This window comes from Delphinus delphis, chromosome 19 (assembly GCF_949987515.2).
Source record: "Delphinus delphis chromosome 19, mDelDel1.2, whole genome shotgun sequence".
NCBI lineage: Eukaryota > Metazoa > Chordata > Mammalia > Artiodactyla > Delphinidae > Delphinus > Delphinus delphis.
In genome coordinates this window covers 20493549-20507223 of record NC_082701.1, presented here as the reverse complement: position 1 = coordinate 20507223, position 13675 = coordinate 20493549, and the positions used below count along the sequence as shown (strand labels likewise).

The 13675-nt window shown below is 43.9% G+C and overlaps 1 protein-coding gene and 1 long non-coding RNA gene across 2 annotated transcripts in view; one reads left to right on the top strand and one right to left on the bottom strand.

Annotated features, from left to right (window-relative positions):
• The window catches only part of LOC132414730 (keratin, type I cytoskeletal 12-like), a 55657-nt gene extending 42215 nt beyond the window's left edge, over window positions 1-13442 (bottom strand). Inside the window, exon 1 of the mRNA XM_059997548.2 lies at window positions 13095-13442. Coding sequence (XP_059853531.1) covers window positions 13095-13442 — 348 coding nt within the window. The remainder of the gene's footprint in view (window positions 1-13094) is intronic.
• LOC132414732 (uncharacterized) lies at window positions 6418-12398 on the top strand. Its single transcript, XR_009517018.1, has 8 exons — window positions 6418-6514; window positions 7194-7283; window positions 7768-7924; window positions 9139-9240; window positions 9371-9510; window positions 10001-10142; window positions 11233-11317; window positions 12134-12398. It is a non-coding gene; the product is annotated as an uncharacterized lncRNA (long non-coding RNA).
• Window positions 13443-13675: the final 233 nt, after the last annotated feature.

Sequence of the window (13675 nt, the reverse complement as noted above, 5' to 3'; positions counted from 1 at the left end):
CATTTGTCCTCTCAGGAGGCTAGCTTAGACCTATTCACAGCTTGGTAGTCTCAGGGTAAATGGACTTCTTCCGTGGTAGCTGGCTTCCTAGAGGGAGCAGTCCAGTAGGGTAAGCTTGATGTGTAATCATTAGCAAACCTCTGCTTTGTCATGCTTGCTGACGTTCCATTGACCAAATCAAGTCACATGACCCAGGACAAAGTAAATATGGGAGAAACTACAGAAAGGCATGAGTCCTAGAGGGTATAGATTCATTGGGGCCACCAATATCTACTGCATACTCAGAAAATAATACCATTATTTAGTATCCATTTTCTAGGGTGAAAGACTAGATAGGTGTATATGTAACTATAGTACAAGATTGCTTATTGTCCATAAAAGGTAATTTTGGAATTCTGTTATTTTTTTCCCAGAGAAGTGGTATGGTATATCATATAACACAATATAAGCTTAAAAAAACTCCATGCTACAAGTAGTTTCTGTTAAATAATTTATTTAAGACTATCTGTAAAGAAATCAAAAAAATTCAAACTCTAATACCTATCTTGGGCTTACTTTTTTCTTGCAGTTATTGGCATTTTGACAGATAGGTTCCAGCATAAGAGCTAATACCTTAAATTATATTGGCTTTTCAATAATTTGTGCATTTGCTATGAATTTTAAAAATTATGTGATGTTTTCTTCAGTTCTGATGTTTCCATATGTCAGAGGTGCTATATTGTAGGTAGGAATGAGATTTGAGTCCTAGGAGGGTTTGGCTAACCTTTCTAGACTTTACCTCCCTCATCTCTTAAACAAGTGGATTCAATCAGTTACTTGCTATGTTTTCTTCTAATGCTACTATTTTTTGATTTGAACTTATGCATGATGCCTAATTAACTATTAGAGAAATATAAAATGTGCATTTGGGAAATACTAAAACAATCTGATATGTCATTAAGGAAAAATTTACTTAGGTGTTTCTGATATTAAATATTTTAGTCACTTGGCTTAGAGATGTTTTCTCTAAGGAGCCTCTTATTTGCATATGTTAATATTTTACTTTGCTGTGAAAAAATTCTAAGAGGTAAAAGAAATGAAGAGGCTAAAGTAACATGACAATTTTTTTGTCATAGAAACTCATTATAGGAGCTTAACGCTTTGGGAAAATATTTGACTAGGCACCTGAAAGATATCTCACTAAACTTAGGTGGAAGTAAGTTTGCAACATTTCGTGAAATGTTTTTTAGTATTTATCTTTTTTTTTTTTTTTTTTTGCGGTACGCGGGCCTCTCACTGTTGTGGCCTCTCCCGTTGCGGAGCACAGGCTCCGGACGCGCAGGCTCCGGACGCGCAGGCTCCGGACGCGCAGGCTCAGTGTCCATGGCTCACGGGCCCAGCTACTCCGCGGCACGTGGGATCTTCCCGGACCGGGACACGAACCCGTGTCCCCTGCATCGGCAGGCAGACTCTCAACCACTGCGCCACCAGGGAAGCCCCTATCTTTCTTTTAAGTTTTTATTCAGCTGTCCTTCCTGGATGCAGCTCTCTACAATTCTGTAAAATGAAACTCTGTTCACAAGCAGTTGGGAGTGACATGAAGGAGGTCTTATTTTTCCATTAGTTAATTCTTATGGGATTAATAAGAATTAATTAATTCTTATGGGAGTATTAAAAAATTAATAATATGGGGAACATGCAAACAAATACAAAAGCGCTCACCTGAAGCTGCTAAAGCAGTAAGTTCCCAACGTTAGTTGTACGTTGTAATTACCTGGGAATCTTTAAAACATACAGATCCCTAGGTTCTAACCTTCAAAAACCTTGATTTAATTGATCTATAATGTAGCCTAGGCATCAGAATTTTTTAATCTCCCCAGATGATCCTGAGGTGCGGCCAAGTTTGAGAACCCCTGTGCTAAAGGAACTTTCTCGGATCCCTTTCGCTTACCTACCTTTTCCCACTGTAACTTGTAATTCAAGTCCTTGCTCTCCTCTCAGCTTTATGACCTTTCCACCTATATACAATTGCTACATTCCTTAATAATGAATTTTTATGAAGTTTAGTTTCCAACTTCACACATCATTAACAGGGTAGGTGTATAAGAGTATTCATGGAAAAATGAACTTTTAGTAAAGGCATGCATTTGACTGGATTGAAAAATATTAAATGGATCTATCCATTCAACCATGTTATTATGGTACTATTGGAAAATATGTTGACATAAATATTCCAAAATAATACTTGATACCTCTCTGCATTAGCGAAGTATTTCTTTAATTGGATTTTGGGTAATGGAATAGCTATTATTTACTTAAAGTGTTTCTGTAATGGAAACAATAGAATTTGTTACCAACTCCTTTATGTGGATCGGGTGTGTGTGGGTCAAAACCAAATACAAATGAAAACTTCTTTAGTTGGCAACTTGCCTGAACCTACAGGCACTAATCAGGTTGTAAAGGGTATTTTGAAATATTTTTGGACTTATTTAGATGTGGGAGAGAGGTTATTCTATATAGCCTAGAGCCTAAACTCATGCAGTTGTCTCTTTATTCAGGAAAATGGTTTAATTTCTCTCTACTTGTCTGAAAAATGTATATGTTGAAATCTTAACCCCTAAAGGTGATGGTTGTAGGAGGTGAGGTCTTTGGGAGGGGCTTAGGTCACGGGGGTGGAGCCTTTATGAATGGGATTAATGCTCTTACAAAAGAGACCCCGCAGAGTTCCCAAGCCCCTTCCATCATGCAAAGATACAGGCTATGTACCAGGAAGCAGGTCTTCACCAGAATGCAACTGTACTGGTGCCTTGGTCTTGGACATCCCAGCCTTCAGAACTGTGAGGAATAAATTTCTGTTGTTTTTATAAACCACTCAGTCTGTGGTATTCTATTGTAGCAGCCTGAACGGACTAAGACAAGAGCAATTCTTTATCAATAGGGTGACCAACCACTCCAGTTTGCCTGGGACTGAGGGGTTTCCTGTGCAAGCTGGGATGAGTTGATCACCTTAATTGGTACAGAGAAAATTAATACTTTAAGAATATTTTATTATAATTTTTTAACATCTTTATTGGTGTATAATTGCTTTACAATGGTGTGTTAGATTCTGCTTAGCTCCTTGAATGAAAAATTATTATGTTTTGATTTATGATTACCAATCCTATATAAATTATGATAGTAAATGGAAGGTTAGTGATTATTTTCTGGGTCTAGTATTATAACTTTCCCTTCAACTTGTTGTTTTTTGAATATTCTTCAAAAGATTTTGCTAGTAGTGCTCAAATTTCACCTTGAGAAAATATGTATATTTTATGTCTAATTTCTAGATTTTAAGAAAGAGATAATAATGTCTAAAATAGCAGAGTGAATTGATGCTAAAGTAGAGAAAAATATTAATTTTAAGATCTGCTTTGAGACTGAAGTACCCTGTTAACATAAAGATGTTCTCCTAGTAGAATGAAATAGAAAAAGAGAACTAATAACGTTCTAATATGTATCTCTTCTTGCCCCTCAAATCATCAAAAGTTTGCACAGAGAAGTACTGCACAAAGAAAACTCATTGAAGATGTTATAAATTGGTTATTTTTGAAATTCTTGGAAGTGATCACACAGTAAAGATAAATATATAATTTTACCCCAGAGAATTAATGTATTTCACTTAAACCAGTAATACATTTTTGCAATGATGTGATTAACATGGGTTCCTCTTGCCTAATTTCAGATTGTTAGGGGTTGGTTTTCTATTCTTTATGCACTGAGAATCAGAAACACTAATTATTCCCTTAAAGGGAAGGCTGATCCAGTTTTAACACATGGCCAGTTCAGAAAATATCAAAAGCAATCCTTTCCAAGAGAGTATTCAAACATAGAGGGAAAAAATATCTGAGGCATTGCCAATGTGTTAGATGACCATGGAACTAAATGACACCACTTTTAGGTTAACAACTGGAAATAGAGTCAAGAGTCCCATATCTAGACCCAGATGTGATAATCCAGTGACTGTTTGGGTCAATGCCTTTATTGTTCTGGGCCTCAGTTTATTAGTAAAGTGGGAGAGTTTGACTAGCCTGTGCCTATGGGCCATTAACTTGTTAATATCCTGTCATTCCATGTACAACATTCTGATGATGTCTTAGTGAATATGTGGATTTCTGTCTTCCTTTCCTCCAGCATTACTTCTCTGTACCAGCCTTGGAACAACGGCTTGCATGGCTACAATCTGAGAAAAAGACATCTTCTTCAGAGGACAGAGGTGCATAGTCTCTGTGTTTTAGTCCCTACTATACCTCAACATAATACGATGGATCCTAACGTTTGCAGTTCAGATCTTAGATGAGTTGCTCCCCCTCTTAGGGTCTTAGTATCTATCTGTAAGGAGGATCTTTCTTTTCCTGAATTTCGTTTTCTAGCTTTAACTTTCTTTTAGGCCCTGAAGGTTATTTATTTATTTATTTATCTATCTATCTGTGAGATAGAATAGCTTTTGGTCATCTCGCATTCTCAGTGAGGCCTTTCTGGGTGTCCCTTTCTCTATCTCCACCCCGCCTTTCCTGCAGGCAGAAGTCTGGAGATCTGGAGAACTTTACGAACCACATCTTGTCCCTAGGTTGCATGGCTGCAGGTGACAATTCCGCCCAGTGTTTGGTTGCTGCAAACACATTCAAAGCATTAACTTCCCTCTGGCTCTTTTGTGGACCATGAATGCTCTGAGAATCCGTCAAGATGAGACCTTGAGGTCTTGTCTTGCCTTACGATATAAAATAAAAGACATGATTCAGCTCATGTGGAGTTTTACTGGCTACAAAACAGATGCAAAATAATGGGAATCTGACGATTGTATTCGGAAGGTAGAGCTTTAAGCTCATGAACTCATGCTCTGATTGAAAAAGTGCAGCCGTATATTAAGATCATTTTGGAACATCTGGTGAGATTGTTACAGAGAAAAAAAAAAGATTCTAAGTTTGATAACTCCAAGGGTACCTCTTAGAATTCACCCATTTGTGTCTGGGCAAGGACTTTCCATTGGGGGAGAATAGTTTTTACAATAGGCAGGAACTTTTATTGGCCTCACGCGTACTTTTAGATCTCATTCACTTGAGAAAGAATTATTCTTCCATTGATGCTCTCCTGTATGATGACCTTGATCTTTGGAGCTGTAGATGAAAAAAAAAAAGAGGAACAAACAGGTCACTACCACGCTCTCCCCACCATCTGAACTGTACTCCTTTTCAGTTCCCTGTTCTCAGTACCCAGAGGCTCTCTGTGCCTTCCAAAATGATCACTAAGCCATATGGTGGGCTCTGCTGGAGTGAAAAGGGATCTTACCAGGAAGATTTTTCCTGCTACCCTCCAGGAAATGACGGTGTCTGAACAGTGTCACCTTCTAGCAGTCAAGGCCTTCATCCTAGGTGTTCCTGATACAGAATCTAGTCTCTGATCACAAGTGCTGGAGGGGGCCTTTCTGCTTATATGGGCTTTGAACACTTGCACCACAGATCCTATGAGCTTATAGAGCACTAAATGCCGTTCTGGGGACCTCACTTTAAGATCTAGAAAGCATGCCTCGTGAAGGATGGGTGAGAAGCCAGGAATGTTTATCATGGTCTCAGTTTTCAAAGATATGATTTATTTGAATAAGTGCTTTGTTGATACATCAATAAACCGATTCTAGACCAAAGGGAAGACTTGAAACCATTAATAGAGATCCAGGGAGAACTTTGTTAAAGTCAAACCTCTCCAATAGTAGATTGGACCACCCCCTCCAGTAATGGGTTCCCCATCCCTGGACATGGCCAGAGAGAGGCTGAAGGACCATCTGTTGGGATCTTGCAGAGGGATGGCAATGAGACCAGCTGTTCTGTGATGGCTGCTTGGACGCCGAGTCCCTGAACCTCTAATGCCTTAGAACATTTTTATCATAAACAAATCAGAAAGTACCACCTGTCCCAAAATGTGGTTTCTTAGAACTTTTCTGTGAGATGTTCAAGGTAATCTGAGAAAATAGGGTTCCCAGGTCAAAGGTATTTGGGAACACTGGGTTAAACAAAGTAAAATTTTTGCTGTGGTTTCTTTCTTTTTCTTTTTCCTTTTCTTCCCTGCAGCAGTATTTGTTCCATCTTTAATACTGAAATACAGCCTGATTTTTCACAAAGAGGATAATAGTACACAGTATTCCCAGCCGTATCGGGCCGTAGAACAGTGGCGCAGTGGTTGAGAGTCCGCCTGGTGGCGCAGTGGTTGAGAGTCCGCCTGCTGATGCAGGGGACACGGGTTCGTGCCCCGGTCCGGGAAGATCCCACATGCCGCGGAGCGGCTGGGCCGGTGAGCCATGGCTGCCGAGTCTGCGCGTCCGGAGCCTGTGCTCCGCAACGGGAGAGGACACAACAGTGAGAGGCCCGCGTACCGCAAAAAAAAAAAAAAAAAAAAAAAAGCTGCCTCCGAATGCTTCCGTGCATTTGCCAAGACTCTGGAACTATTATCCTGAGGTGAGAGAAGAGACTGAGCCCAAGAAGGAAGATGAGAAAGTGAAATTTTTGTAAGAATTGGACCAATTTCTCTCTCTCTTACCTGGGCTTTTGACTGCTCTGACCTCTTGTTGCTGTCCTCTTCTGGGTACCTAATTATCTTAACTTCATCGTCTTGACCTAGAGGCTTCTGGGCTTCTCATGGTGCACAGTGTCCAGTGAGGGCATAGAAGAGTTGGCTGAAATCAGAAGGAGTGGAAGCTACCTAGAAGAACATAGGACCAACCCATCCAGGATGGATGGGAGGGCGTGGCTCCATCCATGACTCTGCCCCCTCCAATTGCTAGCTGACATATTTATCTTCTCCACTGAATTGGAAGTTTTTTGTGGGCAGGATCTAGTGCTTACTCATTTTTGTATCTTTCGCTCCTGCTACCATGCCAGACATACAGTAGGTTTTTAAAGAGAAATGTTAGTTATTATTATTATCAGCTTCTCAGTATTGCTTACTAGGAAAGAAAAGGAAAAATTGTGTATCTATTGACACTTTTCTTGCATATGTCAGTGTTCTTTTTTCCCCCAAGTTTGATTTCTTAAATATTTATTGAGCAACTATTGCACATGGACAGCATTTAATAATCTTATATAAGATCCACTGTGATTTCTCATTCTGTTCCCTCCAAGTAAGTGAATTAGTAGGGATTGGCTAAAAATAACCAAGCTTATTCTAGAATGTTTTGGGTCTTCTAGATCCTGTGCAGCGGTCTGACAACGCCAGGCTGGTGGTGCAGACTGACAACGCCAAGCTGGCCTCAGATGACTTTAGGACCAAGTGAATGGGTAAGGGGGCTGTTGTCTTCTCTCTTTCCTCTCCTTCCCCTTAGCCTGTCCTCTGTACCAACAAACATTGACAAAGTTTTCCCTAGACGGTTTCCCTAAGATCGACAGAGCCATTGCTAACCAGAGCTCAGAGAACCCTTCTCCAGAGTCAGACTCTGCCTGCTTTTCCTTTCCAGAGGACATCTCCGAATCCCATCCAGTGTAGAAGTCATGTTCCCCTGATGCTCCGCTAGGCACAGAGTCCAATCAGGAGAATGGAGGAAGTGTTTTAATTTTGGAAATCTCACGGTTTATGTGCTTTTATCCCATTAAATCCACTGGCTCTTCATTTATTAAAAAATAATTACCAGTGCCTTTTCCTCCAGGAGCTTCGGTAGCACGTTGAAAACCTATATGAACGAGATGGCTGTAAAAACCACAAGCCCCAACTCCCAGTTGTCTGACAAACTAAACCAGGCCTGCCTCTGATGCTCCTGTATCACAGGTATGAGACAGAGGTGTCCTTGAGGCAGCTGGTGGAGGCAGATCTGAAGAGTCTGAGCAGGATCCTGGATGAGCCGACCCTGTGCAAGTCTGACCTGGAGGCCCAGGTGGAGTCCCTGAAGGAGGAGCTGATCTGCTTCAAGTAGAACCATGAGCAGGTGAAGTTCTCCAACAGGATCGAACTCGCCAAAGCCTGTTTCCAGGTGCCAAGGGGTGTGGGAGAGGCTCAACCAGCTGAGGAATCTGTTCTCCAAACAAAAAGGGATTTGTAGAGAATGAGTAATCTGTGATAGGAGACGAGGATTTTTCTGCCAGTGGCAGGAATGAGGGTGAAGGAGGTTGGCAAGCCCAGTAATGAGGAAAGGTCAACAGCCAGGCGGTGCCCACAGCCGCTTCCTCTCCCAGGCTGGAGCACACGGGCCTGCACAGATCTTTTATTCCAATTCTCCGTTTAGTAACAGGAGAAGCCAGCAGGACCACCCTGCAGAGAGGGCTGAGCTGGAAACACAACCCAACTCTCCCTTTTCTGGTCTGGAGCTCTTTCTGCTGTTCAGTGTTGCCTGGAGGAAACACTGTAAACTGCTCACATCATTGCTAGATTAGTTGCACAATAAAGAAGACAGATATTTTGTGCAAACCTTAATGCCAGAACAATGTAAATGGTGATAGTTAATATTAATTGAGTGCTTACTGTGTGCCAAATGCTGTGCTAAGTGCTTTAGAACTTCATCTTACAGATGAAGCACTTGAGGCTTCTAGAAGCTTCTAGAAGCTTTCTAGTAAGTGGTAGACAAGAGACCCAATTCAAATCTGTCTGACATCCACCTAAGCCCAAGCACCTAAGCTATGTTGGGTGTGTGACGAGATTAGCTGATAGTTACCTCCTTTATCAATAGCTAAACTAGTGAAATCAACAAATCACCAGTTAACTCTATTCTATCCCAGGATGGCAGATTTTGAAGTAAACATTCTTTGTTTCCTCTCTAGCTGCGCTCTATCCTTCTTATTACGCATGGCTAAGAATCAAACCATAGTCTATATGGTATACTAACAAGAACACTGGATTGGGTGTTTGGGCTCCAGAGTTTAAATCAAGGTCTATTGCATCTCGGCTCTGAGTCCAAATCCCTGCACCTCTTTAAGTGAGGAGAGGTATACTGAGTACAAAGGCGGAAGGAGGTCATGGACTTGAAAGCACTCTGTAAAGTGGAATGTTCAGGTTAGTCATTGCATACAGAAGCCAGTTAATGAGAGGATCAGAGAGAATCGAACTTTCGAAAGCTTAAGAATAAGCACAAGTTGAATTGCACTCTCTCAGAGGAGAGCATTAGGATCCTTTGTGATACTTTGAATTGTCCCCTTCCTCCATCAGGAAGCCAACTCCCTGCGGAGACAGCTTGGAGACCGCCTCAACGAGGAGGGCTGACATGAGAGGAGGAACCATAGGGACTGGAATGTGATGGAGAGTCTTGGGGTGAGCGATGAAAGGATTATTGTCTATGGGGAAATGTGGGGAGACATGAGGGGAAGGGATGTGGGCGCACCTAGGTGGTCTGCCCCCTTTCTCCTCCTGGATGCACGTTTTAACCTCTTGTCTCTTATAGGCACCTGCATGAGCTCCCTCTTGAGGTTAGTTTTATGTGGGTGGCTCTGAGAAGGAGTCACTCACAGGATGGATTATCAAGAGGCTCAAGGGAGGGCCTTGAGCAGAAGCAAGTTGGAAACACCCAGGACCTACGCTCGGGTAAGAAGATGCAGGACATCCGCCCTGTGGGAAGTGCTGTTCACTCTGGGAAGTCCTATAGCTGCTAAAACCCAGAAGTCTGGCTCCCTTGTCCTGGAGGGGGTGTTACCAGAATTCCTCTCAGGAGACTTCTTTTTTCATCCAGGTCCTTCACTATTTCTAGAAGCCCATATTGTGTGGTTTTGTGTATCAAGGTGGGATCCACTCTGAGGTCCTTGAATGCAAAACACTCTTGATGTTGAAAGAGACTCAACCCCGACCTCTTCCTCAGGCCACCATTCATTCCTCGTCTGTCCGTTTCGAGGGCTGACCCCATGGCCATGCCTGGTGGGCGAGAGGGCCTTGATTACCCAACTCATGGAAGAGGAGACTGCCCACAGACCGGGTGGTCTGGCTCCAGAGCGCCCATTGCCAGCTGCACCTCCAGCCCGTGGGTCTCGTGTCTCTGAGGGCCCAGCTGCTGATGTGGGTATTTGTACTTCCTTCTCAGATGTCCTCATCCGTGACCACATCTGGGCTTGTTCAATGTGCCAGACAGGGATACATAAGCATCACTATTTCCATGAAAATAAAGCTTCATTGACGGATAATCGACATACAATAACCTGCACATATTTAAAGCACGCAGTTTGGTAAGTGTTGACTAATGTGTACCCTGCAGAATTATCACCACACATACCCACCAGCCCCCCAGATTTCCTCGTGCTGCTTTATAATCCTCCCCCTGCCACACTGGCCCCTTCTCCAGTTTACAGAAGGGCAAACTGAGTTTTCTGGGCGTCTGGAGCAAGAATACACACCGCCTGGCTCTTGCCTTTTTCCTACACATTGTGGCGCATAAGGCCAGCGAGGTGGCCAATGGCAGTAGTGTGGGGCTTCCAATGCTTGATAAGAGAGGAGCCGACATCTAGTTACTACTTGTGGGAGGCAGTCAGCCTTGGGAGCAGGCTGTGGACATGCCAGGCATGCCGCCACCGCTGCTCGAAGGGACCGTCCCTACTTGTTCCCCTCCTTGTTCCGTTCCATGGGAGATAAACCACCAGGGCCCAGGGATCAGAAAGAATGGAAACTGAGACGAGAAGCTGTCTCCCCCCTGCACACGCAGGTTATTCTGCGTGATTCTGGGCTTATGTTTTTCCTCCCAGGGAAGTTAACCTTGAGCCGAGACAGTCTCTAGATGATGTAAACCACCATCTGGCAACCTTCCCTTTTCTAGTCTATATAATCTGCAACTGTAGCACAATAAAATTTGCCCTGCCAACCATCAGCTGTCTTGGTCCTTCTGACTCCATTCGTCGGTGCTACTTCTGACCCTGGGCGGTGAGATCCTCTTTCTCCAGCTGGTCCGTGGCAACTACTTACTGTGTTCTTTAAACCAAGGAGGGCAGTTTAAATTATGGCCATTCCGTAGATGGGGACCCGAGAGTAGATGCTTTAAGGAAACTTGGTCAAAACCTGCAGGTCAGTGGTGGAAGCAGGTTCTCCCCGTCCCCACCCCCCACCCCCAAATCTAGCTCTTCTCCCCTGTCCCAGCTTGGATTCGGTGTGGATGGCTTCACCTCCATCCATCCAACGGCGCTTTGACATTCTCTCTCCATTCATGCGGGAGCTGATACCATGGCTTTTCCTAGACGGACACTCACCTGTTCCACTGTACCAGGCCTCCCAGGTATGTGCATTTAAAGTCCCCCTGGAACCTGAGTCTTCCTTTCCTTGCAACAGAATGCCAGCTAACACCTTGGAGATGGTGGAGAGATTCTGGAGTTTGGAGATGGATAAAGTGGGGAAGAAGCTTCTTCCAGGCCAGGTATGTGCCTGTGGTCAGCCCAGAAGGTCTTTTTCCTCTAGAATCCTTGGTGTGGCTGGAGGAGAGGCAGCAGGGTCGCTTCTTCTCCCTGTCCTGCCTTCTATTCCCTTTATCTTAAAACACACCAAAGGGGATGCTATGGGACAGGCAACTTTTAAAAGAGCAACAGGATTCCTTTTCCAAATAAAAACGTAAACGGAACAGAGTATATAAAAGGGCAATGGTTTACTAGTGTATCTTTAATTTTAAGACATATTTACATTACTTAGAAATTCAACCAATGAGAGCAATAAGATCGTTTGGATTCATTTGTTTGCTCAATGAATCTTTATTAAGCACTTACTCTGGGCCTGTTCTTGTTCTCAGCACCAGGGGTGCCTCAATGGAGAAGACAGGCAAGATCGGGCTCACCCAGAGTTCACAGAGCAGTGGAAGAGACAGGCAGTAAATAGGAGGGATTGAGTAAACGAATACAGCAGGAAGAGGATTTTAAACAGTGGTAAGCACTGAGAAGAAAGGAAAGTATGGTGGTTGATAGGGGTCTGGGCAATAGTCTTTACCATGGTCAGGTCTGGTCTTTCCAGGAGGTGGCATTTGATCTGAGACTGGAAAATGAGAAGAAACAGACCAGAGGGAAGGAGCATTCCAGACAGAGGGAACAGCGCATCAAGGGAGGGAACGAGCTTGGTGTCTTTGAAGGAGGAAGGAAGGCCAGTGATGGAGTGACAAGCCAGGGAGGAGCCATAGGACCCGGGGCTGGCAGTGGTCTCCCTGCTCTGGGGAGCATCTGATTGTATTTTTTTTTTTTTTTTTCAGTACGCAGGCCTCTCACTGTTGTGGCCTCTCCCATTGCGGAGCACAGGCTCCGGACGCGCAGGCTTAGGGTCCATGGCTCACGGGCCCAGCCTCTCCGTGGCATGTGGGATCCTCCCGGACCGGGGCACGAACCCGCATCCCCTGCATCGGCAGGTGGACTCTCAACCACTGCGCCACCAGGGAAGCCTGAGAAGTTTTTATGATTGTTGCTAATACTAAAACAAGCCTTTATCACCTTTATAGGACAATGGAAGAATCTAAGTCGAGTGTGAAAGGTAAAAAAAATTCTTGCATTGTTTGAATCTACTTTTTTAAAAAGAAATCAGCACATTTATCCATTCTGCAGTACTCATAACCCCTCGTGTACTCCTGAATGTTCTGTGTTCAATTTTCATTTTCTTCCCAAATTGCCAGGAATATTGAATTAACAAATTACATAAGACAGAACAAAGTGAGCTCTCAACATTGTCCTAAAGGATATATATAAAAGCTCTTTGCAAGCAGTAAAGTAGATAAAAATGATCATTAATATTATTATATCTCTATCAAGTTATGGGATCTGTTGACCAAACCCCTAGAAAAGTAAGAGGAAATGATTTCACGTAATTCCCCAAACTATATTCTGTTGAACACTAGAGTCCCATGAGATTTTAATTGTGTATTATAGAAGATGTGTATTATAGAAGATGTGTTCTACCAGGGAAGCCCCGGAGGCGGCTTTTAATTACAGTTTATTTATGCAAAGTGCTGCTACCTCCACACAGACTAACACTATGCAAATACTCAGATCTAACAGTCCTGGAACCAGAATAAGACCAGCCCTCAAGAAAACAGAATGGAAAAGCAAGACTTTAACCCATGTGTTTCAATCACACCGAGAGCTTATATTGTTTCTTAATCATATCTCGAATTCCCTCCCTACAACTTCCTGCTGGAGGTAGTGGGGTGCCCACCCCCTCACCTTCTGCTGGAGATCCTCGATGGTCCGGAAGCGGGACTGGTAGTCGGGGCACACAAGGGGATCTTGTTGCTGGCTCTGCTCCCAGATGCGGCTCTCCAGCTCTGCGTTGTCCCGCTCCAGCTGGCGCACCTTCTCCTGGTAGTTGGCCAGCCGGCTGTTCAGGAACTGCATGGTCTCCTTCTCGTTGCCGTTGAAGGAGCCCTCACAGAAGCAGCCGCTGTTGCCCACGTTGGCGGGGATGTTGCAGGACCCGGGCAGGGTGGAGCCGTGGCAGCTGCGGGGCACGCAGGGCCGGGAGAAGCAACTGGAGCTGCAGCTCAGGCTGGGCAGGGAGCAGCTGTAAGGCATGGTGATGGAGGGAGTGAGGTGACCGGCGGAAGACAGAGTCCAAGTTGTCCAAGCCACAGAGCTGTGGGTCTCCTTCCTCTTGGGAGCATTTATAGCCCCTCTGCAGAGGGTGTGGATGTGGAAGACAGCCCTTTTTTCTTACTCATTGGGTTGTCAAAAGCCTTTCCCCTTGGCGTGTTATGTTTCCTCAGAAGAGTCCCTCATCTCATAAAAGACTTTAGTTGGGCTTCTTG